Source organism: Syzygium oleosum, unplaced genomic scaffold, assembly GCF_021117445.2.
Source record: "Syzygium oleosum isolate NSW1041296 unplaced genomic scaffold, Sole_v2.1 Sole_v2.17, whole genome shotgun sequence".
Lineage (NCBI taxonomy): Eukaryota > Viridiplantae > Streptophyta > Magnoliopsida > Myrtales > Myrtaceae > Syzygium > Syzygium oleosum.
In genome coordinates, this window is record NW_026607501.1 from 6,234,446 (window position 1) to 6,256,715 (window position 22,270).

Sequence of the window (22,270 nt, forward strand, 5' to 3'; positions counted from 1 at the left end):
CGCAGTGAGTCATCACATGACCGACGTTGGGTCGTCGAGGTTTTTGAGGGTGGTGGGTCGGTCGGAATTTGGACTGTCCTCTTTGTTGGACTAGTTTTCGTAGGCTCATTTAATGTATGTAATGACGTGCTTTGAACAAGTCTTTTTCTTTTCATCATTTATGCAATGAGATTGCAGTATACTCGTGTGTGTATATATATATATATATATATATTTTTTTTTTTTGTCAAAAGTATACTCGTTTATATTATCACGAGAAAAATGTAACCGATTCCTTCATTTGCTTAAGGTCACTTGTCATCAGCCGGAAGTTTCGTGATTGTGGGAAATCATTAAGAAATAGGGGGGAAATTGTCCAAAAAGTACTAATCCTATTATATGGAGATCAACTCAGTCCTAAACCTTTCGATTGTGTTTATTTAGTCCTAAATCTTTTGACGATTTGCCAAAGTAATCTTCCGGCCAAATATCCAAATAATAGGTTTATGACTAAAATGAAATTTTTTAAAAAGGTTTAGGATTAAATTGATACAAAGAAATGTTTATGACTAAATTGACAAATAGTTAAAAAGTTTATGATTAAATTGACACAATTGAAAGAGTTATGACTGGATTGACTGCTGTACAATATGTTTATAATTTTTTGGACAATTATCTTGAGAAATAGGAATCCATGTTATCAAAAGATCTCGTGTGATTGTTTCCAGTATGGAACGGGTCAATCTTGCAAGTAACTGTACTCATGATAGAGATAAACAAGTAAACTAAAGAAGAAACCCTAATTAGCGAGTTCCTTGAAAATGACTATATAGTCCTTTCCGATGGATCTTTTACTAAGTATCTATGTATTGTATGTGTATACGCTATAGTCAATGTCTCCCCATGTGTATAAATGTATGGTGTCCATGGTTTTCTGAAATAGCCAGCTAAAGGTTGGAAGTCTGTGTGATCAAGACATGGGAAATGCAAATACTGCACTCCGTCGGCTTTAACTGTTTCTGGTGAATATAAGGCTTTGTTTTCTGCAACGCATGTGCTCATGGCGGCGATGTAAGAAAACTATTGCCTTGATTAAGTTTGAGTAGCCATGATATTGTAGAGTTCATGGTATGTGAAGAACACAAAAAAAGTATCTTATGTATCAAATAATGTTTTGCATCACCTCTTTAAATCAAGATAAAGTCCGAACGAAAATTGGGATGAAGCCTTGTAACGTCATGCTTAGGACCTAAAGTCAAGATGCTGTAAAAGTGGACTCTTTCCATATAATTGCCTTGGAACGTAAGTGAGACTTTTTCACAGCTTTTACCTCGGAGGAAAAAACTGCACCAAAGGGGAGCAAGAAATGGACAAAACGACCGACCCCCACAGAACAGTCTCTTTCTAACCATTTATGAATGGATCGTATGAATGACAAGTGATCAAGATCTAATCATCAGACAGACTACCGAAACCACGTGGTCAGAAGAGACGCAGCTCTGTTTTGGCACAGACAAAACAACCCTTGCACTTGGGGGTTTAAGGTCCCCACCGCAACGCATACGGAAGAAAAAGGGAAAAGGAAAGGGAGGAAAAGAGTCAGTTTCCTTGGGGAGCGCTCTCTGTATCTCGCAGCAGTACTTTCACTATATAATCCCTCCTAAACCCTCTTGTTTTGCTCCACAGCACTCCAACTTCTCCTCCCTCCTTAGTCTATCAAAATTCAGCAACTCTCTAAGGTTTGCGCCTTCCCTCAAGACATCTTAGTTTAGCTTAGTTTACGTGAATAAACCATATGGCATGTTCATTTCATGCAAAGAGCTAACTAACTATCATTTTCTGCTTGCACGAACAGGAAGGGCTAAGAAAAAATGGCTTTTCTTGGGGTACTCTTGGTGGGATTGCTTTGTTTGGGCTCATCTGTTCATGGATATGGTGATGGCTGGATCGATGCGCATGCAACCTTCTACGGTGGTGGGGACGCTTCTGGCACAATGGGTACTTATTAACTAATTCTTTTGCATATGTTCAATTTTTGCGAAATAATTGGTCACGTAGTCAAATTCAAGACATAACTCTTTCCACGACGGGTTTTAGACATTCGGCTAACGGTCACACATAAGGATCTATTCATGCTTGTCGATCCATAAAATCAGCCCTGTAGGCTTAATCCATACACGCAGTGCCCTGTATGAGAGATTGCATTAGTCTAATGAGAGCCATTTGATAAAATTAAAACGTTATACTGAGGCAATTATTCAACGCCCATAATCAATTTGGCAACGCTTTCTTTCGTGGCTAGGTGGGGCTTGTGGCTATGGGAACTTGTACAGCCAGGGCTATGGCACGAACACGGCGGCCCTGAGCACTGCCTTGTTCAACAGTGGGCTGAGCTGCGGGGCCTGCTTCGAGATCAAGTGTGTCAATGACCCGCGGTGGTGCAACCCAGGCTCAATTGTTGTCACCGCCACCAACTTCTGCCCGCCGAACAACGCACTCTCCAACAATGCCGGTGGCTGGTGCAACCCGCCTCTCCACCACTTTGATCTTTCCCAGCCTGTGTTCCAGCAGATTGCCCAGTACAGCTCTGGGATTGTCCCTGTGGTTTATAGGAGGTTGCAAATTTATTATGCTCTTTATTAGTTCACTTTAATTCTACGCCCAAAGTTATGGGCTTCAATTTTAAAACTGAATGCATGATGTTACACATAATTGCATAGATATATTAAACAATTAATTGGCGCAGCTAATCTTTTCAATGTTTCTTGTGGTAGGGTACCATGTCAAAAGAAGGGAGGCATCAGATTCACCGTGAATGGTCACTCGTACTTCAACTTGGTCCTAATCACCAATGTTGGAGGTGCAGGGGACGTCCGCTCTGTTTCGATCAAGGGCTCACGGACCGGCTGGCAACCCATGTCCCGGAACTGGGGCCAGAATTGGCAGAGCAATTCAAACCTCAACGGACAGAGCCTCTCCTTTTCGGTCACCACCAGTGATGGACGGACCGTGTTCTCCAATGACGTGGCGCCCCCCAATTGGTCCTTCGGCCAGACCTTTGCAGGCCGGCAGTTTGCGTGAATTTGAGCACAATGTCTAGTACCCTGGGCTTTGCTAGTAGTTTAGGGTCCAATTAGGACAAGAATTGTGTAGTTAGTACTTGTAGTACATAAGGGGTCAATCATGTTAATTAAGACGTGATAAAAGGATTATTTTAGGATGGCCTTCATCATGTGACCATTAAGGCTTTGTCTAATCTGTTCTGGTCTACTTTAAGAAAAGAACAGAACAGTGAAGGTGGCTGTGGTGGGGTGCCGAGTAATGTCACCACCCTTCATGAGTCAACAGTCATTTATTATCTGGTTGTGTTGTGTTGTGTCTCATCCATTGGTGAAGTTACCATGGATGGAGCATTGTAATGAGCCTTTTGTTTTGCCTTTTCAAATGTTTAGTCATGGTTCGGTGAGCACTGAACTGTAAAGGCTAGTTCTTCCTGGTTTATGGTTTGTCAGTTTGGAATATAAGGTATGGTGTTTGTCTCTCTCTCTGTCTGTAGCCCTAAAATGACATATCAAGGGCTCCAAAAGGAGCTTGCATTAGCCCAGCAATCATGTTCTACTATAACAATCAGCCCAATCTTGAATTTGGGGTTGTCTCAGCCCAGCACTTCCAAACTATCAAGAAAAATCGAGCCATCAAATTTTGACTTACGGACTTTTCTTGGAGTTTTTGGCCACGGACTCGTGGGCTTTTAGTTCAGTGCAACTATTTTGTTTTTTTCATGATTTCTTTGGATCAAAAAATCTAAATCATGTGTGGCATGCAAAAGGCCCCACGGTATCTTTCACAACCAACAGAAGCAAAGAAACAGATCAATGGAGATATTGCAATCAGATAAAAGGATAAGAGCCAAGCCCTCCCATTGGTCGATTCCCCACCACAGCCCATCTCAGCCGTTGGATCCCCAACACCACCCAAAACCAACCGTCCACTTTCAACGTTGCACATGAGCCACATGTATTGCCATGAAATCAAATTACAAAGGGCATGCAAAGACAGGCACTGCACTCTCAAGCTTCTAAAACTCCAACTCTCTTCCCTTACAAGGACTCCCAATTTTTTGCTCAATACACACAACCTTGGGTTGGAGAAGAAGATGGCCACAGTCACCACACAGGCCTCAGCTGCCGTGTTCCGGCCTTGCTCATCGAAGGCCCGGTTCTTGACCGGCTCGTCGCCTAAATTGAACAGAGAGGTCAGCCTCAAAGCTTTGCCATCGACTTCATCACCTGCTTCTTTCAAGGTTGAGGCCAAGAAAGGGGAATGGTTGCCTGGTCTAGCCTCACCAGGTTACCTCAATGGAAGGTACTAATTCGACTGTATAAGCTTTCATAATCTTTCATCCTATATAAGATCTCCCAGCAGAACATGATATTGAAGTGCTAGATCATTATTATATTGTAAACTACGAGGACAGTCTGGTCTTCAGTTCAAACATGGGTCAAAAGAGGTTTTTTTTTGCAGCATCACATGACAAACAAAAAAAAAGTATGATGCATTAGTCATGTGGCACTTAGTCAAGTAAAATAAAGTAGCAGTAATTCAGCCTTTCAAGTTTTGCATGGGAGAGACATGCCTTAGAAATTCAAATAATACAGATTAAAGGCAAAATCTCTAGAATAGTTGTAAAGAACTTTTGTTCTGCTCGAGAAAGTTGCCGTCCCTTAATTCAGATTGAAATTAGTTCCTGGAATTAGAGATCCAACTATGTAGGGACTCAAAACTCAGTAGATGTCTATGTTCAGCCTTCCAGGTGACAATGGATTCGACCCGCTCGGTCTCGCTGAGGACCCGGAGAACCTGAAATGGTATATCCAAGCGGAGCTCGTGAACAGCCGGTGGGCGATGCTCGGGGTCACAGGGATGCTGCTCCCGGAAGTTTTCACCAAGATTGGCATCATCAACGTGCCCACCTGGTTCGACGCAGGGAAGGCTGAGTACTTTGCATCTTCCTCTACCCTGTTTGTGATTGAGTTCATCCTGTTCCATTACGTCGAGATCCGGAGATGGCAGGACATAAAGAACCCGGGGAGCGTCAACCAGGACCCGATCTTCAAGCAGTACAGCTTGCCCCCTAATGAAGTGGGTTACCCCGGCGGCATCTTCAACCCCCTCAACTTTGCTCCCACTGTTGAAGCCAAGGAGAAGGAGCTCGCCAATGGTGAGTTTTCAAAACAGCACCAGTGTTCCCGTGGTTACCCGTTTCGATGGGATATGAGACATGAATTTTCACTAGAACTTACACACTTGCCTCTTAATTGTGTTTGCAGGGAGATTGGCAATGTTGGCATTTTTGGGGATGGTGGTGCAATACAATGTGACAGGGAGGGGGCCATTTGACAACCTATTGCAGCACCTTTCAGACCCATGGCACAACACCATAGTCCAAACACTAAGGGGCTACTAAATACATTTCTAGGGCACAGGGAGAGAGAGAGAGAGAGAGAGAGAGAGAGAGAGAGAGAGAGAGAGAGAGAGAGAGAGAGAGAGAGAGAGAGAGAGAGAGAGAGAGAGAGAGAGGGAGAGAGAGAGAGAGAGAGCAGTTTGCTCTTCCTGGTTTGTTTACCGCGATGATCAAATGATGTTTATGAGTAATATATTCTGGACATCTGTGTAAAAAGAATTCCTCTGTACAAGGTCATTGATCTAGCAATCAATCTTTTCATGCAAGTTTATTTTCAATACCCAATCTAAGGCCACCTGCTGAGTTATCAAATGAAGAAAGAGTGTTACAATCAGAACAAGAATCGGGGATGGTGAATTTATGTATGCTTACATCCATTCTTTCTAGCAAAGTTTCATTTACAGTGAAAATGAGAGATTTCTTTGGGATTGGTATACAAAGGAGAAACAGGGATGAATTGCAAAAGCCATCCCACCTACAAAGTATATAAATCTGTGCTCCTATATTGAATACATTATTTACAAATCCTGCAGCTGAAATTACAAAAAGGACCTGCCGCCACGTGATATCTTGGGTTTCTCTTCATGGAACAAGTTTTCCATCTCATACCCGTGCACTTTAATCCAACATCAGAGTAACTATTTGGAGAAAACCTTCAACTCTGATGCAAATAATATGCCTTCAGCTACCAGTCTCAGTATAGGAGAAACAAGGTAGACTTGTGAACATCGTCAATCGGATTGCTGCAAGGTAATAAAGAGAAGAGTTATAGCCGAGGTTCATGATAGCTGATCCTCCAACTTAATAAACGCAAGAAGTATTTGAAGGGAGAGAAATGATGGACAAAGAGGGTTTGTCTCTATTGAGCACAATGACTGCAACGTAGAGTTGCTTTACTTGTTCAACATCTGTTAAATAGATTTGGTTTATCTCAAGTGACAAAGGCATTAGGAAAAAAGGACACAAGTTTTGATTGCTAATAACACATAGCCCGACTGTGTATATGCAATACCTATATATATCCACACATGACATGAGAAAAATTGAGATTGAAAGGCACCTGAGCTTACATTTTCAAGCAAATGAAGAGTATATACAAGATGCATTATTTAATGAGACCAAACATACTGAGAAACAGAAACATAGATGGAGCCCAAATGTTGCAGCCACCCTAGTACGGATGGAAACTTTAAAATCTATTTCAGCAAATTGAAGCAAATCTAGACTAATACAGAGGAAGCGCATTATGTAATGACTCATCTGACTAACAACCATGAGAGGTTGAACTTGAGTACAACAAAATGGTCAAATCACTCACCTGATTGAAGGGGTTTCCGTTATACATAGCAATTCCACAGGGGGCAGTAACTGAACACCAATGATGATGCCCATTGTCATATATTGGCCTCTGCAGTTCAATATTGCTTGTAACTTGATAATCTACGGGATGTCCTTGTAAACTCATATCTATCTCTTGTTCCATCTTATTGCTTGCGACTTGATAATCTACATGGTGTCCTTGGAAGTTCATTCCTATCTCTTGTTTCATTTTCTTCTCATCTGGTAAAGTTAGGTTGCCATATGGAGCATATGGATATTGTTCACCAACTTGGAGACTTAAGCATGCATTCCTGTTTAACTCATTCAAAATACAGCCTTCTTGTACCATATTTTGAACTTGCCCTAAATTTCCGATTTCGGGGTGCTTATCCACTCCAAAGTAAGCAGAGCACCCTGGGAGGGAGACATCTGCGGAGCCGTCAATGGGTCTGCGAAAATGTCACATCAAGTCCTTGGGTTATGGATTTTAATTAACTCACATCAAATTACTTCACCAAATCATATAACAAATACAAATCTAGATCCTGAATTTCAACACTAGCATCAGAGCAAGTTGATGATACAACGTCGGGGAAGTTCATAAATCATGCACATTCACAAAACACAAAATATTGGTGGATAGGATTCTAAATTTACTTGTAAAGAAGAGACTCACCCTTCAGGAAGATAGTGAGGGTCGTTTTGGAATAGCAAGTGTTGGTTCTCATTTATTGGAAGCCAGGATAAAGGCTGTGCTTCTGGCATCCCACTCATAATGAAAGGTAAAGGCATAGCATTTTCAAACTGCAATGCAATTTACTTTGTATAAGATCACAATGAAACAAGCATATCGCTGTACAAGTTAGCAGTGCAAGGATGTAAAGAACACATCCCTGATTCAAGAGTATAAGACTTCAATGCACCCGCATGCACTCACAAGCACGTGCACTCGCACAGAAATTCCATTGTGTCACAAACTTGTTACCTGATTTGTTCGCTCCAATGACATAGCTTGATGCTTACCAACATTTTCCTGGTGAGAAGACACAGGAACTTTTGTATAAAACCACCTCTTGTCAAAAGAGAATTGGCCTAAGGTCATTCTAATTTAGAGTTTCAAAATCTGTTTTCTCCAGATAGCTTTAGGTTTGGAAAGTTCAATTTTTTTTTCTTTTTTGGCAAAAAACGACACTGCATAATATGGAAAACAAGCATTTTAAATGCAAGGTGAGTGACTGTAGCATAGAAAATGATTCAGACTTTGTAATCTAAGTAACATACCTTGTGCTGTCGGATGTGGTTTATAGAGGTCCTAAGCGAGTCTTCCATCTGCCTGAGTTGTTCTACATCATCAATCTTCTCCGGATTCCTCCAGCAGCTGAAACAATGGCACAGAGAAGTGGACTTAGCGAAATGAAAATACATAGATTTCTTTCATGATCTTTCATGGTGTTGCTACTTATTGTGATTCATACCCAAATATTAACAAAGTACCCAACTAGGTAGAAAGATCAAGCTCACTGCATTTGCCATCTGGATATGAACATCTCATCTAGATAGAAAGGCAAAATATCCTAGGTCTGAGGGATGTGACTAGGTTTCTACATCACTCACCCACTTTTTTATAAGCATGTAAATCCATTCAACTACGATATCATTAAATAATCTGACACACTACTTATGACTATGATTTAACAGGTCAAACAATGACTGAAGCAATACCCACTAATTAAGATTATAATAGACTAAAGGAACATGATAGCAGCGATAGGATCCAACATGTGCTCATCACAATAGATATCAACGAGGATAAAAGTAGAAACAGATACTTTTAAAACAAAAAGCTCCAAATTTTGCACCTCAATCTCTTTTGCGTTTCAGCTAGCTGACTGTGCAGCAGCCTTACTTGATTAGTCATTTCCTGTACATCATTTACAATCAAGTAAGTTTATTTATGCAGAAGGCGGTGCAGAGAAAATTCCAGCACCTCATGAATACCACTAATGCTAGCAATGATTTGATACCTCGACCGTTTGATTGCTGCAAAGAGATGAAACAACAGAACGATTACTACTCTCTTAAACATTATGCAGAAGAAATTCCACACACTTCCCAAAAGTAATCACGAACCTTGTACCAAGGAAGTCTTGTATATTGACATCATGATCCAACTTCTTAAAGGTTTTCTTCAGAACCTACACATGTCAAAAATAAATTGGAGGACGAACCAATTGACCCACAAAAAACAGCAATTTATATCTTCTATGGAAGTTGATTGGGAGAAATCTTACTTCAAGGCTCTCCAGCTTCCTGTCCAGTTGGGAGGAGAAACATCATAAACTAGTTAGATTAACATAGCTAGGTAAGATGAAAATAAAAAAAGAAGTAAAACAGTGCATGAATGGCACCTTTTTGCCCTTTCCTGAGGAGTTAACTGAGCAAACTTCGCAATGACCTCATCAATGTTGCTGAAACATAAGGCATGCAGCAGGATTTTTTAGTAGATAATGATAAGCGGTCATGTTGCCACATACTTTACACTTTAATCACATTATTATTTTCCAAAGGAAGGTACACTTCCAATCCATAAAATATTGCTTTATATATCACATATAGCCTTTGCTCTCCATTATGCTCAAATTTCAGAGGCTTGCCTCACAGCAGAATACCATGTCATCATGATGTAAACATGAAAATGAAACGGCCGATAAAGATCCTGATAATAAATTTGTCAAAGAACCAAGCCACAGTACAAAATTTGCAACAACTTTATAAAGAAAAATATGTTTTCTCCGTAAAAGTATCAGACTATGAATGACAGCAATTTATCACAACCAGATTCATAGGATCAAACATTATCGCAGTTAAAATTAAGTTCAAACGAAAATCTTCTATGAGATGTAGGCTTTGAACAGCCTTCAAACATGGATAATAGTTACTTACCCAACGTGAAAAGAAAAGAGAAAATGTATCAAGATGCACAGAGGATGGACATTTTCCAATGTGCAACCATCCATTTCTACTCTAACTACGTAACATCTCTTTTGGCTCGATTTTGACAAGTAATAGACCCATTAGATGGATGCATCCATGTGAACTGCTTAATATCCAACATAATCTTGACAAAATCATACTAATAGGGCGCATAATTGAAGCATCATGCCGATGCCCATTAATCTGAAGGAAGACCAACATCTACAATTGCTTTTGAGATTACATTGTCTACTTTCTACAAACGTTAGCATAAACCAAAAACTGAAAGACTAACAAAGAAAAAAAGTGGAAACATCATATGAACCCCAGTTTAACACCATATAATGGGTAATATTACCAATGATCCATGCACTTTTGCCCAAAAATCTTAACTGTCCACCTTTTTTTCTGTTCACAACCGTCCTTTAAAAGTGCACCAGTCATCGTAAATCAGGCCAATGACAGAATTTGCTTATGAGGCGCTAACGCCGTTAAAATTTACTGCGTGGATATTTTTCCCTTGACAATCTCTCTCTCAGCACTCATCTTCTTCTTCTTCAACTTAAAACCTACCAAATCCGAACCACAACCCACATAATCCAACACCTCCAACTATGCAAAACCTCTGACTTGTAAATACTTGCTCATGATGACGATTTGCTACCATGACCATGAGCACAAAGCTCGAGCAGCCATGGCTCTCGAGCTCAACAAAGCATGAGCGGCCATGGCCCTGAGCTCGAAGAAACTTGGAAGCTCGAGCGGCCATGACCGCGAGTATGAAGCTTGGGCAGCCATGGCCACGAGCTCAAAGAAGCTCGAGCGCCCTGGCCCCATTTAATTTTTATGTTGCTGATGTGGCACCTGTTTGCGCCACCTAAAAGAAGCTTTGCAAATCATGATAGGATAAGTATACTCAAACGCCAAAATCAGCAATCTGCCTGTCCATGTCAGTAAAAATCGATCGACAATAGAAAAGGTATAACGATGGACTAACACGAAGCATTTCAAATAGTAGAAAGACGGTTTTGAACCGAAAAAGAGTAGATGGACCGTTTTGATTTTCGGGCAAAAGTACAGTGATGCCTGGTAATATTAACCTCAAAATAACCGATGAAGGTGGGATTTTCTATTTATCCAGAAAAAGGGATAAAATGTTGCAAGATCCAAGATGTAAATCACCAGGTTCTAAATATTGAATATGTTATAAGACCTAATTATGCAACTGAATCTGCTATTGAAGACAGAAACTACAAATGATGTTGGTCCCCGGATTACCTGCGTTCTCCGTGAAACAATGTGGGCTTATCAGTCGGAGAGAACATCAAAAGGACAATGTCGATGTCGCACAATATGGATAATTCCTTCGCTTTCTTCAAGATGCCGGTTCTTCTCTTTGAGTAAGTCACGTGCCTGTTGCTACTGTTCTCAAGTCTCTTAATCTTTAGCTTAACTCTACCCATCTGCAAATTAGCCAACAGGACCTTAGGAAATTCTTCCTTTCCATCATATGCTTGTAAACTTCAAGGAACCCTTTGATTCAATGATACCCCAAATTTCTATCATCTATCCTGAAGAAATGAAATTATCCCACAAATTTATCATCCATTGCTCAGATTAATATACGTTAAGCTAGCTCCTAACATCTAAAAGCTGCCAACATAACCTTACACGTGAACAAAAAAATTCGAAAAGAAGCCAATAAGTACCAACGCTCACGGTCTCGAAACAAATCCCCTCATCTCTTCTCTTGATACAATACTTTACCTTGACTACGAAAAGAAACAACTTGTGATCATAGAAAGAAAGAGCCCATCGATAATCTCTAGAACGCGGAAGATAGCAGCCGAACAACTACGATTTTCCCTCCTTCCTTTTCTTCCGATCCCCGCTCGAGAGAAATTAATCGCCCGAAAAGATTCGAACCCAGTTTTCCTCTGCCGCAGAACTCTCGAAAGATCACAAAGTAAGAGCAACCCAGAACAAGAAAACACACGAGGAGGGGATGGGTATATGGTTTGATCAAGAATTGGAAGGAGAGCGACAAGAAAGCTTCTTCAGCAAAGATAAGGCGCAGAGGCACGGATTAATCCAAATTCCAAAACCAAATGCGGCCCAAAAAAAGAAAAGAGATTCGAGACACGCACCGAAAAAGATAGAAAAGAAAAGAAAGAAAGAGATATATCGGAAGAGCGAGAAGATGGAGGAAGAAGATGGAAGAAGAAGAAGAAGGCAAATGGGTGTTCAGCTTACAAGATTTGCAGTTGAAGGGACAAGCTGTGATTTCGGTCGTGGGAACGAGCCGAGCCAACCAAGTTTGTTCGCAGAGCGCGAGTGTTTGCGCGCGCGCGCGTAGGGATATGAAGAGACCGAAGAGAGAGAGAGAGAGAGAGAGAGAGAGAGAGAGAGAGGTTTTACTGTCCGAGCGGGCAATGAAGAGAACGGGATCTCCGCTGGAAACCAAATTCGCGGTGGCGTAAACCCCGTTTCCACGCGACCGTTAAATGGCCATCCTACTCGAAAAACGAGGGAAAAAACCGAACCTTGGACCATCGAAACATCGAAAGAACAAGAAAAGAGAAAACCTTAATCTCCTGCCGCTTACACTGTACGGATGAGACCCGAGGCTGTTACTGACGGTTGAAATCCAAAGTATCAAATCACACGCCTTCTACTAGGGTCTAAAAAAAATCGAGTTTTTATGATAAAGTATCGCCGTTGCACTGTTTCACTGTAAAAAAATATATCGGTTAAGTGATTATATTGTTGGTTTTTCGTGTTGAAGACCGTGTTTGACCCTCCATATGTGCAAGAGAGTTTTTTTAAATTTTTTTTATAACATGCATTACATATTTACCACAAATACAATCCTTTCACCACATTCGGGACATTTTTACCACAAAAATGAATTCTCTAGCATAATCCAATACGTATTTGCTACGTAAATGGTTTCTTTCTATCGTATATTATCACGTGTTATACACACATTATAATTGTGCGTGATACATTTTTGAATCGGTGAATGTTGGGACACTGATTCCCGAGTAGGTTCCGCTTCCCGGGTAGATCGACCCGATGCTCACTCCTACATTCTACCATGTGGGCAAGATTTTTACGTCTTATACAATTGTGCATGCCACACCTTTTTCTTGCTGAAATCACATACCATTGTGCATTCCATGTGTGATATATTTATGGATGTCGTATGTTTTGTGTTACCAAATGATGCATCTCGCAAGACTTGTGTTTATAAAGGTTTTTCCCTGAAGTACAAAGAACGAAAGAACCCCTTTTTTCGGGAGAAAAACAGTCAACAGAAAACCATGACAAACGGTAAAGACTATGCAGGCTATGTCGAGATTAATTCGCGTGTCAACCCGAGATGGTTGGCCTAGCTGTCATGGTAGGGGTGGGAGTCGGAATGTTGAATTCTCGCTCGATCCTCGGCAATCGCCAAAGCGGAAAAGATGAACTAGGAAACGAGTATTGCTTGATCCATGATTCTGCCAATATGAAGCATTTCTTGATCCTATCGACATCACCAAATGTAAGTTCAGTTCAGTCCCTCTTCAAGGTTGATCAAGGATTGGAGAGCTGCGAGAACATGTTCAGACTCAGATGTTCATTTTCCAAGAGCACAAAAAAAGATTCAATAGGCGACAATGAACACTAATCCGCAAAAAACTCATAAGCATTGCAGTATCAATGATAAACCCAGAAAACAAACTTGCAAGACCACATCCAAAAGCTCCCTTCATACTCTGGCGTCAGAGTGAAAAGCCAAATTGTAAAAAACGAAAATGCTTTCCAGTTTATTTTACCAGTTTCGAATTCAGAAAGTCTGATAACGGAGTTCAAGTACAATGACAGTTGCAAATCACAGTACAGGGAAAAGAATCATACATTTAGAACTCTCGCATTAGGAAGAATGTTAAATAGCTTGGTAGAAGAAACAGCATCAGTAAATTATCATGGAGATGAGGAACAAGCAAGAGACTTCGGAGACTCTAATTCACATAATGCCGATTCTAGTTCCTGTGTCGTCAGTAGCCTGGATGAGGGGGAAAACTTTGTGCTCGGCACGGATTGAATTGCTTCCAACTCTTCAGGTTCCACAGAAAAATGGGTTCCAAGTGCCCTTATTGTTCTGTCGATGAAATCTGACCTTGATATGTAGTCCCTCATGCGACATATAAATTCCAAATGGCCCCTTGCCTAAAGAGGAAGCATGCCGTTAGAAAAATCGAATTGCTTCTAATTAGAATCGTACCCTCATAGAACAAGCCAGCATAAGTGAAATTATATCAGAAAAAGTAAAAGACAATCATTTGCAGAGTCTGACTGGGAAAGGGGGGAAATAATGGCAAATGTTTCAAGTATGTCAACTTGTTGCAACTTTGACTTTTTTTCTTGATGTGGCTAAAAGCTTTTGGCGACCGAGAATGAATTTAAATTCTTCTTTGGTCCAGCCTGGATATACTCTGGTTATTGGGCTGACAGGAGAGCAGATCGAGAAACACGAAATTGAGTGAATACTTAGCATACTGATCGATATTCGGGAGCACGTGAAGGCAGCTTCAGATAAGCCATGTTTCTGATCTCGTAGTCCCACAAGAAAGATGTGTGATGGATCCACCGGCCTTTAGTGATGGATTGCGCATTCCCTCCAAACTTGCGACTGCCAAACACGTAATCTAGAATAGGTAGAGGTGTGCGCTATTAGAGTTTGATAAGTTTTTCAAATAAAACTTTCAACCATGTGGACATTTAACCATAACAGTGCCTAATCAAAGAGAAAAGAATAGAACTTCCAACTGCGACAATAAGTATTAACAAATTTTGCATTGTAATTGATGTGCTGAAAATAAACACTCCATGATATCAAAAGTCTCCACAACATTAGTGTCGAATATGACTCATCGCAAGGACAATCAAGAGAGGTTGAAGAACATTTGAAAGCCAACACATCATCAAAAAGGTTATCTCAAAGGAGACTCCTGTTATATCATGGACAACAATCAAAGCCTCGAAGCATATGAAGGTTAAGTTGCTAATTATCTGTATATGCTGACACATCATCGAGTTTGGTCCTTATGCTACATCAGACTTCCGTAATCAAAGTGCACTGAACTTTGAGCCAAGGCTCCTATTTCCAGAAAGATACTTACCTCAATCTAACTAGGGACAAACAAGGGCAAGAATTTTATTTTGTCCTTCAAAATCAATAGAAAGAAAAACAAAATAAACAAAAAATAGAGACCGGATTATAATAGTAACTATTCCCCAGTGCAAGCATTTGAAAGCTGTCAAATGTTTGACATCACGACAACCCTCAGCAACAAGATCATATCGGAACCCTCCAAGGAGTGCCAAAGAGTAAGATGAGACGTTTGCAGTCAAAGAAAGAAGCAACATCGGAACACAGCCGATTTTGAACAGTCCATGATCAAAGAAATAGTATCATGTAGAAAAAACCAAATTGTCCATAAATTGAAAAAAGCAAACATGAAACAATTTCATTTGACTAGCAATAATAGAGAAATTGGGCATATTGAAAGTTTTGAAAGTGAATACCATTCTCGCGGAGGTGGAAATCGCCAGTTCCTTGGAACACTTCATTGTAGATTAGGCTGCTCCAAGACATGATGGGTCGAGGATACGGCTGCAAATCAGGGACAGAATCCTTGTTGCATATGAAAGTAACAAAGATTGTCCCACCATCCACTATAACAGTGCCTCCCCCAGTGAACCTTTTGATGACAGGTACCTGATCGTGTAACACTGGTTTAATTTCAAGTAGTTCGGCAGGTTTCCTATGCAAAATATGCATTTACTCTATTAAATTATATTATATCCAAGCAGAACACATCTCATCAACGTATAAAGCAAGTATAAATCACAAACTAGTGCACATAGTTTCATAGTCACTTTTGTCTTAAATTTATTTCTACAGTGATGGGCGAAATACTGTCGGAAGGCAGAGTGGGTGCCACCTGTCTAACTTATGAATCAATGCCAATAACTGATTAATGGCGGCATCCTCGTTAACGTAAGACTTTTGCTTAAAAAGCAGAAAGTAAACCCATCTGTCTCAGAGACACGGGAAGGAATTTTCCTCTCCTTCTGGCTCCAATTCTTCACTCCACACGATGGAAGCCTTGACACTAGAACAACCCGAGTATTCGGCCATGTTGTTTTTTTGATAAAAAATGAACAAGAATTACATGTTCTGTCTCTTCTATATTTCTAAAGGCTCACTGCTCAGAGACTGAATCTCAAAACAAATGCTGCCAAACTCATCCATACGCGATATCAGAATATTATCAATACAATTCTAATCATGCAGACAGATTAAAAGGCCATACGACATGAATGAGTAGCCTAACCTATCGACACTTCAAAAGCTTCGAGAAAGATGAAGAACAACCACAAGCCGAGGCTTAACTGAGTAACAAAGAAGGTCGGGCATAAGCTTGTTCACATTCATGATTAAAAGTCGTACTAATATGGAAACGTCATGTTTAGTGTTAGTGATTCACCAGGTCCAACAGGATGTTCCATGGTGATAGATCAATGTAAGGATGAAAACAGGATCTAAGCTCATTATACTCCTAAAAACTTTGCCACAGGTGGCTGGATAAATCATAGAGCGATATAAGCATTCCAATACCAAACTAAAGCGCACCGAGTATAAGCAAGAGAAAACTCTCAGCTTATAATGTCACAATCCACACATATCAAGTTCATAAAGGAAAAGAAAATATGAATCATCTTCACAAGATATTAGGTGAAAACGCTCCAAAAGTGACCATAAAAACTTACCCAGAAACACCCATGACAATGGTAGGTGCCCTAGTGCCATCATTTATAATACACCAATTTTCCGACGAGGTCCGAAGTAACTGCTCCTCAATATGCAGCTGCTGCAGAATAGGCCATTCTCTCAATCTGATAAGCTTCATCAATGGACGTCCAATTTTTTGGCTTTGAGGTATAGTCATCTTGATCTTAGATCACGCCTCTCAGATTCTACTCTTAATAGGCAGTATATCCCATAACAGGAGATCCCATACCATTGATACAGCGAGACATGCTCAAAAGCAGGATCATGATTGTCTTTCCAGTCTGAAAAGGATTGCCCTGTTTTGCAAGTTTTCTTCCACATCAAAAAGCAGAGTTTCAGCAATAAATTTCTCTTTCTTTGGTAGAAGAACTTTCAGCAATAATGTTTCAAGATGATTGGAACTTGAAAATACATATAGGTATCTGCAGGTAGATGGACACTAAAGCAACTAAATAAATCTACTAAGACAACAGACAAACATCAGGGACAACCAAAGTAAATGGATGAGGAGAATACACGCCATCACCATGCACATTCTATGCCTTGTCCCCCCATTTATATCTTGCCTTTCTCGAGTTCTGAATCAATTAAGTTGTCGGTGTTTTCTGCTAAACACTTTGTACCTAGTTACAGTGAAACTTCACGCCATACACACATTTCAAACCTCGAATTGTCATAACCCAAGAGACCAAATTTCTGACACAGTCGCTAAGCAAGAACTCAAAAGCAAGAACTTTCTTTCGTTAATGCTCCATCAACCTCTATGCTTTCAAGAGGAGCATTCAGGAACCGGTAGAACCAGGCGATCGAGAGCAAATCGCCGCGCGAAAGATCACAGATGATCCCGAAATTGCGAAGCGCGCACACACGAGGAGGAGAAGCGCAACCCATCTTTAAAGAACATTAAATTCACCAACAACGCTCAATCGGATCCTGTTTTCCACGCAAAAACATGACCATTGCAGGAAAAAAAAGATTACTTCCAATCTACAACTTCGTTGCTCTACTTGACTACAACGTTTCCCATCCGAGATTTAGCTAGAAATCAAATGGGGACGAATGAAAAAGGGCTAAGACCTTCATCAAGAGTTCAAAACCTCACCTTTTACGCTGAGTGCATAGCATCAAGAAGAGGGCGCCTGCGGATCTGAAGTCCGAATCGCCAAGAAGTGGTCTGATTGCAGAAAGAGAGAGAGAGAGATGGCCCAACAAGAAAAGAAGAAAGATTACAGTATGCACCGGTGCCGGAGATTTCAAGGAAGAGGCTCCGCTCGCAAGGTAGAGAAAACAGATGGATGCAAGGCGCGGCGGCTAACGTTGTCAGTTGTATCTCGGGCAGAAGCAAGATGGCTTTCAACCTCTGGAAAATAATTATGTTTTGGCCCCTGAAGTTCGTCTCGATTATCAACTTTCCCCTGAAACCGAAATTTATTTTGTTATATGATTTGTCCTGCAGCTTTCACCGATAGTAGCAAGAATGAGACTAATGTTGTTGGAGAAGATATAGTGTGCCTAAGCATGTACCTAAAAAGTTTCGTCCCGAGTCCCGGAATCCCCAGAATGTAAGCATGTCCTTAGAAAGTTTCGTCTTGAGTCTCAAGATCCCTAGAATGTAAAATAATTAGAGTGCATTCTTTCCTTAAAAGAAGACAAAAATTTGGGAAATTGAAGGACATGGCGTGCGGAAAACAAGAAACGCATCTGTGGAATAAACGTACCTGTAAATTCAACACGTTAAAACTAGGGCCGATCTTGCAATGTAGGCTATTTTTGCAACATAGGCTATTTGTCATTCTACTCATTAATCGTCGTGTATCCAGGTGACCTACTTTCGCTTTCCTCCGTTACTCTCTCCTCTCACTTTTTCTTTGGTTTCTTTACGCCTCTTGAGGCCATGGATGTCAATGGAAATTGGGTTTTATAGGAAGAAGGGTTTGGAGGCGTTGAAGGAGCACTTCAAGAACTCCAAGTTCCCGAGCGAGGCGGAGTACTACCTATGGGTAATGTTCTCACCGCCGCGGACGCTCCCCGTGGGAGCGGGGCAGCAAAGATTGTTTGTCGCACTTCAGCTCCTCAAGTCACCGGTTCGCATTCTCACAAAGAAATCAAAACCATCCTCTCGCGAAATGTCCTCTCCTCACCAAGAAATCCTATTAAAACCCTGCAACTTACTGCGTATAAACAGAACGCAAAAACAGAGCAGAACACATACCCACAATAAAACAAGAGCAAAGATGAATGCTCTGTGCATGAAAACAGGGATTCACGCAATCACAAGGGACCGAAACAGCTCAGATCTGAAAAGAGGGCCCCCTTTGGATACGTGGCGATCGACGAATGGAGAATGGAGAGACGCATGGTCTAGATGGCAAGGCTGCCCTACCTGAACGAGGTCTCACGCACCCACAGAAAGCGGGGTCAAGAAATCCAAGTTTAGGATCTGGATTGACCCTCGATGCTTAAGGTTGATGAGCGTTGAAAGAGGAAATAACTTGGGTAGCGAGCTGGCCTTCTAGGTGGAGATTTCCTCCTATCAGTAGAAAGGCTCCCGCCGTCTTATTCTGTCGTGCTAGCGTCAAATTAGCGCTTATTGATCGGGCGGCGGTTAAAGCCATCGACGAAGAACCGATAGATGCTCGGTTTTTGGGCGATGGTGAGACCGTTGTAACTCCGAGCTCACCGGCACAAAGGCTCCGATTGAGTTGGGTAAGGGTAAGGTCACTCGTCGTCAAGAACGCCTTTGCTTCACCAGGAGTCAGGATTTGACCCAAATATTGAAAAATCTTTTACCGAAAGTTGATCTTTGGGTTTTTTTTTTTTTTTTGTTAAACGGGTTTGGTGGCGATTTGGATAGGAATTGGATTTGCGTTACAAGGATGAAGACCGATAAATTTAGAAATACAAGACTATAAATGCTGAAACTGAAATGTACACAGAGAATTTAATTTTTGATGATTGTGGATCCCTCTCCAATAAACTACACATTGCCGTTTATAATCTCCTAAACATAAAGGCTCATAAGCAGTCAATACTTTACATAAAGTTACATATGCAATTCCACAATTTTAGATCTCATGGTCGCATGTCAACCTTATCAATAGGAAATTATAACTATTTAAGTGCCACTGCACTTAACCATCAATTGGTATATATCTTCGTCTTCAATCGGCATCTTCACTTTGTCTCCTTTCTTCATTTCCCTGCATCAAAACACTAAGATAAAGTTACTATGTCATCGGCCATGTATTTGTTTATATTATCGAATCAATATGTTCGTTGACTATTCAACATCGTGTATCGATAGCTATATTATACAGTCATTAATATGTTATTCGTAGTCCTAGGTTAGTCTTGCCATTGTCAATAACTACATTATAAAACCGTTGGTGACCATCACATCACTTGTCGATAATTGTATCGATCTCATCGCCAAGTCCTACATTCAACCAAAAGAACTTCACGTCGATTAGAAAGAGTGGGTCATTTTTTGGTGTAAACAGCCTTCAATTGGCAATACCGTTGGGTAGAAGGTAAAATGAAAATATTTGTCGGGTCAATTAAAGATGTGTGTCACATATACATTGGTAGGTCAAATTTATTACCATGGAGAAATCGGTGTTTGGATTAAGCACGCAAACAGAACGAAATAGAGAGTAAAGACGAGAAAGATAAATCGAGCACAAGGTCTTGGTTCACTCTTAAACTAGGGCTACATTCAACATAACATTCTATTATAATTAGCACCTCCCACTTCTCTAATTACAACTTTCAATTGTAATAAAAAGATATTATATATAGATGGCACAAAAAAACCCTAGCCCACTCAGTTGCTATTCATGAGTTCGAGCCCAAATTACCAATAAAATACGGGCCCAACTTTTTTTTTTTTGGTAACCGAGGTGTCCGGGCCAGCTTGGGTGCACCTCGACTATTCATCGAGGGAGACTTGCACAGCAATCCACCGCCATGGCTCCCCACTTAAATCACAAGTGCTCAGCTGGGAATCGAACCTGGGACTAGTGCGCCTAACCACACAATCTCAAGTACGCCCTAACCAACTGAGCTACCCATGGGTGGGTCCAATAAAATACGGGCCCAACTTATGAAAGCCATTCTAACCAAAAAAAACTTATGAAGGCCTTCTAGCGGCTCAAGGGCGCTGCCCCCACGACTCCCGCCTTCCTGTCAGTGGGGAGTATGAACCGCACCCCAACAATCAGAACAATAATCAATCTGAGGACTAACATAGCTTGGAATTTGAATGCATCTGTTCATTGCTTTAAATTCTATCTTGCACGTCAATAAAATCGATTAAGTATACGCAGTACTTATCCTGCTGATCTTCTCCAAATTGATGTTGCTAAATTCATTTTTTTTTTTGTTTAATAATCCATTTTCTCTGTTTTTTTTTATCAACTCATTCACGTTGTTCCTTTAAGGAAAGTACGAAAATAAACTATTTCCCGATGTTTCGAGGTTGCTCTCATTGTTCGGGCACAGGACAACAACAGATAACAGGAACAGATCTCTGGAAATTTTATTCAAATCGAACATCAAAGTCACATTGGATGGAGTATGTACATAGATCCATCTGATACACAATCTCAACATTGCTCTCTTGACACGATCACAGTTCAATACGAAGTAAACGACACGCCCCGTGCGCACCCGGCCCGTGGTGAACTTCAAAAAAATCAAACACGTGTCGAGACCCGATGCATGTAACACAGGCGCGGTCCAGAGGTCCCGCGCCGCCCGCCCTCCCGGGCCTTCTAATGCCGGAAGCTCCTCTGCACCAGCTTGGTGAACTCTCTGAAGTCGATGAGCCCGTCCCCGTTCTCGTCGAAGGCCTTGATCAGATCTCCGCAATCACGTTCGGACAGATCCACGAAGCCCAGGGCCCGGAGCACGTCGCTCAGCTCCCTCGCGTCCACGAACCCGTCGCAGTTCCCGTCGAACACGTAGAACGCCTCCTTCACCTCCTCCAGGCTCACCTCATCCTCTTCGAACACCCGGGCGATCTCGGTCGCCCCGATTCGCTCCTGCAGCTTCTCGTCGCCCGGGTCGTCGGCGACGCCGAAGATCCCCAGCCTCTTCATCACCATCTTCACCTCGCCCCTGGAGAGGTCCGCGTCCTCGTGGGGGATCCTCGCGCCGCGGGCCGCCGCCGCTGGTGGCTCCGCGATTCTTTGCTCGCGGAAAGATGGGCGGGCCGCCGCCGCCGGTGGCTCCGCGATTCTTTGCTCGCGGAAAGACGGGCGTTCGTCCGGGCCATCTGGGGCTGCTGCCTCTGCATTGTGTGCGCAACAATCGCGTCTCGTCACGAGAAAGAAGCAGGGGAGGGCTTGAACGATGCAGCGGAGGTAGGAAGAGTGGTCTTGCAAAACGATTACCGAGTTGACCAACACCAGGACAGCGACTATGCCCAGGAGTGCGACTGGGTCGAAGAGGAGTTCCATCGCCTGCTCCACTTGTTCAGTCTGTGAATGATGTTGCAGCTGTAGGCCCGAACGCCCATAAGCGTTGGCCGCTGTTTTGTTTGACAGAATGCCTCAGAGAGGAGAGGGAAAGGCGAGAGGCAGTCACCGATTCAAGCTGTTAGGAAGGATTCGATTTGATTAACCAACATGGGCATGGATATATAAGCAGAGGGACATCAAGAAAGATGACAAAGGAGCGCAAAGTCTTGT

At 41.7% G+C, this 22,270-nt stretch overlaps 5 protein-coding genes across 11 annotated transcripts; 2 read left to right on the forward strand and 3 right to left on the reverse strand.

Annotated features, from left to right (window-relative positions):
• Positions 1 to 1,560: 1,560 nt before the first annotated feature.
• LOC115691123 (expansin-A15-like) lies at positions 1,561 to 3,522 on the forward strand. The gene is made up of 4 exons (XM_030617703.2): positions 1,561 to 1,718; positions 1,835 to 1,977; positions 2,282 to 2,594; positions 2,754 to 3,522. Exons 2-4 carry the CDS (start codon positions 1,851 to 1,853, stop codon positions 3,058 to 3,060), a joined length of 747 nt encoding a protein of 248 aa, XP_030473563.1. The 5' UTR covers positions 1,561 to 1,718; positions 1,835 to 1,850; the 3' UTR covers positions 3,061 to 3,522.
• Positions 3,523 to 4,035: 513 nt separating this feature from the next.
• On the forward strand, positions 4,036 to 5,721 carry LOC115691088 (chlorophyll a-b binding protein 4, chloroplastic). Its single transcript, XM_030617659.2, has 3 exons — positions 4,036 to 4,344; positions 4,785 to 5,200; positions 5,310 to 5,721. Exons 1-3 carry the CDS (start codon positions 4,136 to 4,138, stop codon positions 5,444 to 5,446), a joined length of 762 nt encoding a protein of 253 aa, XP_030473519.1. The 5' UTR covers positions 4,036 to 4,135; the 3' UTR covers positions 5,447 to 5,721.
• Positions 5,722 to 5,793: 72 nt separating this feature from the next.
• Positions 5,794 to 12,272, reverse strand: LOC115691087 (agamous-like MADS-box protein AGL65). Of its 5 annotated transcripts, XM_056319134.1 has the most exons (13): positions 11,990 to 12,094; positions 11,504 to 11,673; positions 11,015 to 11,199; positions 9,172 to 9,231; positions 9,055 to 9,073; positions 8,894 to 8,958; positions 8,788 to 8,803; positions 8,623 to 8,684; positions 8,045 to 8,141; positions 7,749 to 7,796; positions 7,440 to 7,567; positions 6,762 to 7,212; positions 5,794 to 6,186 (listed from the first exon to the last, which is right to left on the reverse strand). In XM_056319134.1, exons 3-13 carry the CDS (start codon positions 11,197 to 11,199, stop codon positions 6,175 to 6,177), a joined length of 1,143 nt encoding a protein of 380 aa, XP_056175109.1. In that variant the 5' UTR covers positions 11,504 to 11,673; positions 11,990 to 12,094; the 3' UTR covers positions 5,794 to 6,174. The 5 variants fall into 5 exon arrangements, with proteins under 5 accessions (XP_056175109.1, XP_056175110.1, XP_030473518.1 ...); XM_056319135.1 differs by lacking the exons at positions 11,504 to 11,673; positions 11,990 to 12,094 and adding an exon at positions 12,155 to 12,272; XM_030617658.2 differs by lacking the exon at positions 11,504 to 11,673 and having other exon boundaries at positions 11,990 to 12,124.
• Positions 12,273 to 13,526: 1,254 nt separating this feature from the next.
• On the reverse strand, positions 13,527 to 17,979 carry LOC115691089 (uncharacterized). Of its 3 annotated transcripts, none has more exons than XM_056319468.1 (5): positions 17,683 to 17,979; positions 16,559 to 16,876; positions 15,311 to 15,549; positions 14,282 to 14,430; positions 13,527 to 13,951 (listed from the first exon to the last, which is right to left on the reverse strand). In XM_056319468.1, the coding sequence occupies exons 2-5, from the start codon at positions 16,735 to 16,737 to the stop codon at positions 13,706 to 13,708; spliced, it is 813 nt and encodes a 270-aa protein (XP_056175443.1). In that variant the 5' UTR covers positions 16,738 to 16,876; positions 17,683 to 17,979; the 3' UTR covers positions 13,527 to 13,705. The 3 variants fall into 3 exon arrangements, with proteins under 3 accessions (XP_056175443.1, XP_056175442.1, XP_030473521.1); XM_056319467.1 differs by having other exon boundaries at positions 16,559 to 16,892; XM_030617661.2 differs by lacking the exon at positions 17,683 to 17,979 and having other exon boundaries at positions 16,559 to 16,912.
• Positions 17,980 to 21,352: 3,373 nt separating this feature from the next.
• On the reverse strand, positions 21,353 to 22,039 carry LOC115691117 (probable calcium-binding protein CML45). Its single transcript, XM_030617699.1, has one exon. The coding sequence runs from the start codon at positions 22,037 to 22,039 to the stop codon at positions 21,353 to 21,355; it is 687 nt and encodes a 228-aa protein (XP_030473559.1).
• Positions 22,040 to 22,270: the final 231 nt, after the last annotated feature.

What these genes read in the sequence shown, in the direction of transcription:
- LOC115691123 (XM_030617703.2), top strand. Translation starts at nt 1,851, where the DNA reads ATGGCTTTTCTTGGGGTACTCTTGGTGGGATTGCTTTGTTTGGGCTCA. An exon ending in GGACGCTTCTGGCACAATGG is followed by an intron (nt 1,978 to 2,281) that starts GTACTTATTAAC and finishes TTTCGTGGCTAG; the next exon opens with GTGGGGCTTGTGGCTATGGG. An exon ending in GTCCCTGTGGTTTATAGGAG is followed by an intron (nt 2,595 to 2,753) that starts GTTGCAAATTTA and finishes TTCTTGTGGTAG; the next exon opens with GGTACCATGTCAAAAGAAGG.
- LOC115691088 (XM_030617659.2), top strand. Translation starts at nt 4,136, where the DNA reads ATGGCCACAGTCACCACACAGGCCTCAGCTGCCGTGTTCCGGCCTTGC. An exon ending in CCAGGTTACCTCAATGGAAG is followed by an intron (nt 4,345 to 4,784) that starts GTACTAATTCGA and finishes GTCTATGTTCAG; the next exon opens with CCTTCCAGGTGACAATGGAT. An exon ending in GGAGAAGGAGCTCGCCAATG is followed by an intron (nt 5,201 to 5,309) that starts GTGAGTTTTCAA and finishes TTGTGTTTGCAG; the next exon opens with GGAGATTGGCAATGTTGGCA.
- LOC115691087 (XM_056319135.1), bottom strand. Translation starts at nt 11,199, where the DNA reads ATGGGTAGAGTTAAGCTAAAGATTAAGAGACTTGAGAACAGTAGCAAC. An exon ending in TTGTTTCACGGAGAACGCAG is followed by an intron (nt 9,232 to 11,014) that starts GTAATCCGGGGA and finishes CTTATGTTTCAG; the next exon opens with CAACATTGATGAGGTCATTG. An exon ending in ACCACATCCGACAGCACAAG is followed by an intron (nt 7,797 to 8,044) that starts GTATGTTACTTA and finishes TCTTCTCACCAG; the next exon opens with GAAAATGTTGGTAAGCATCA.
- LOC115691089 (XM_056319468.1), bottom strand. Translation starts at nt 16,737, where the DNA reads ATGACTATACCTCAAAGCCAAAAAATTGGACGTCCATTGATGAAGCTT. An exon ending in ATTGTCATGGGTGTTTCTGG is followed by an intron (nt 15,550 to 16,558) that starts GTAAGTTTTTAT and finishes TATTTTGCATAG; the next exon opens with GAAACCTGCCGAACTACTTG. An exon ending in TTTCCACCTCCGCGAGAATG is followed by an intron (nt 14,431 to 15,310) that starts GTATTCACTTTC and finishes TACCTATTCTAG; the next exon opens with ATTACGTGTTTGGCAGTCGC.
- LOC115691117 (XM_030617699.1), bottom strand. Translation starts at nt 22,039, where the DNA reads ATGGAACTCCTCTTCGACCCAGTCGCACTCCTGGGCATAGTCGCTGTC.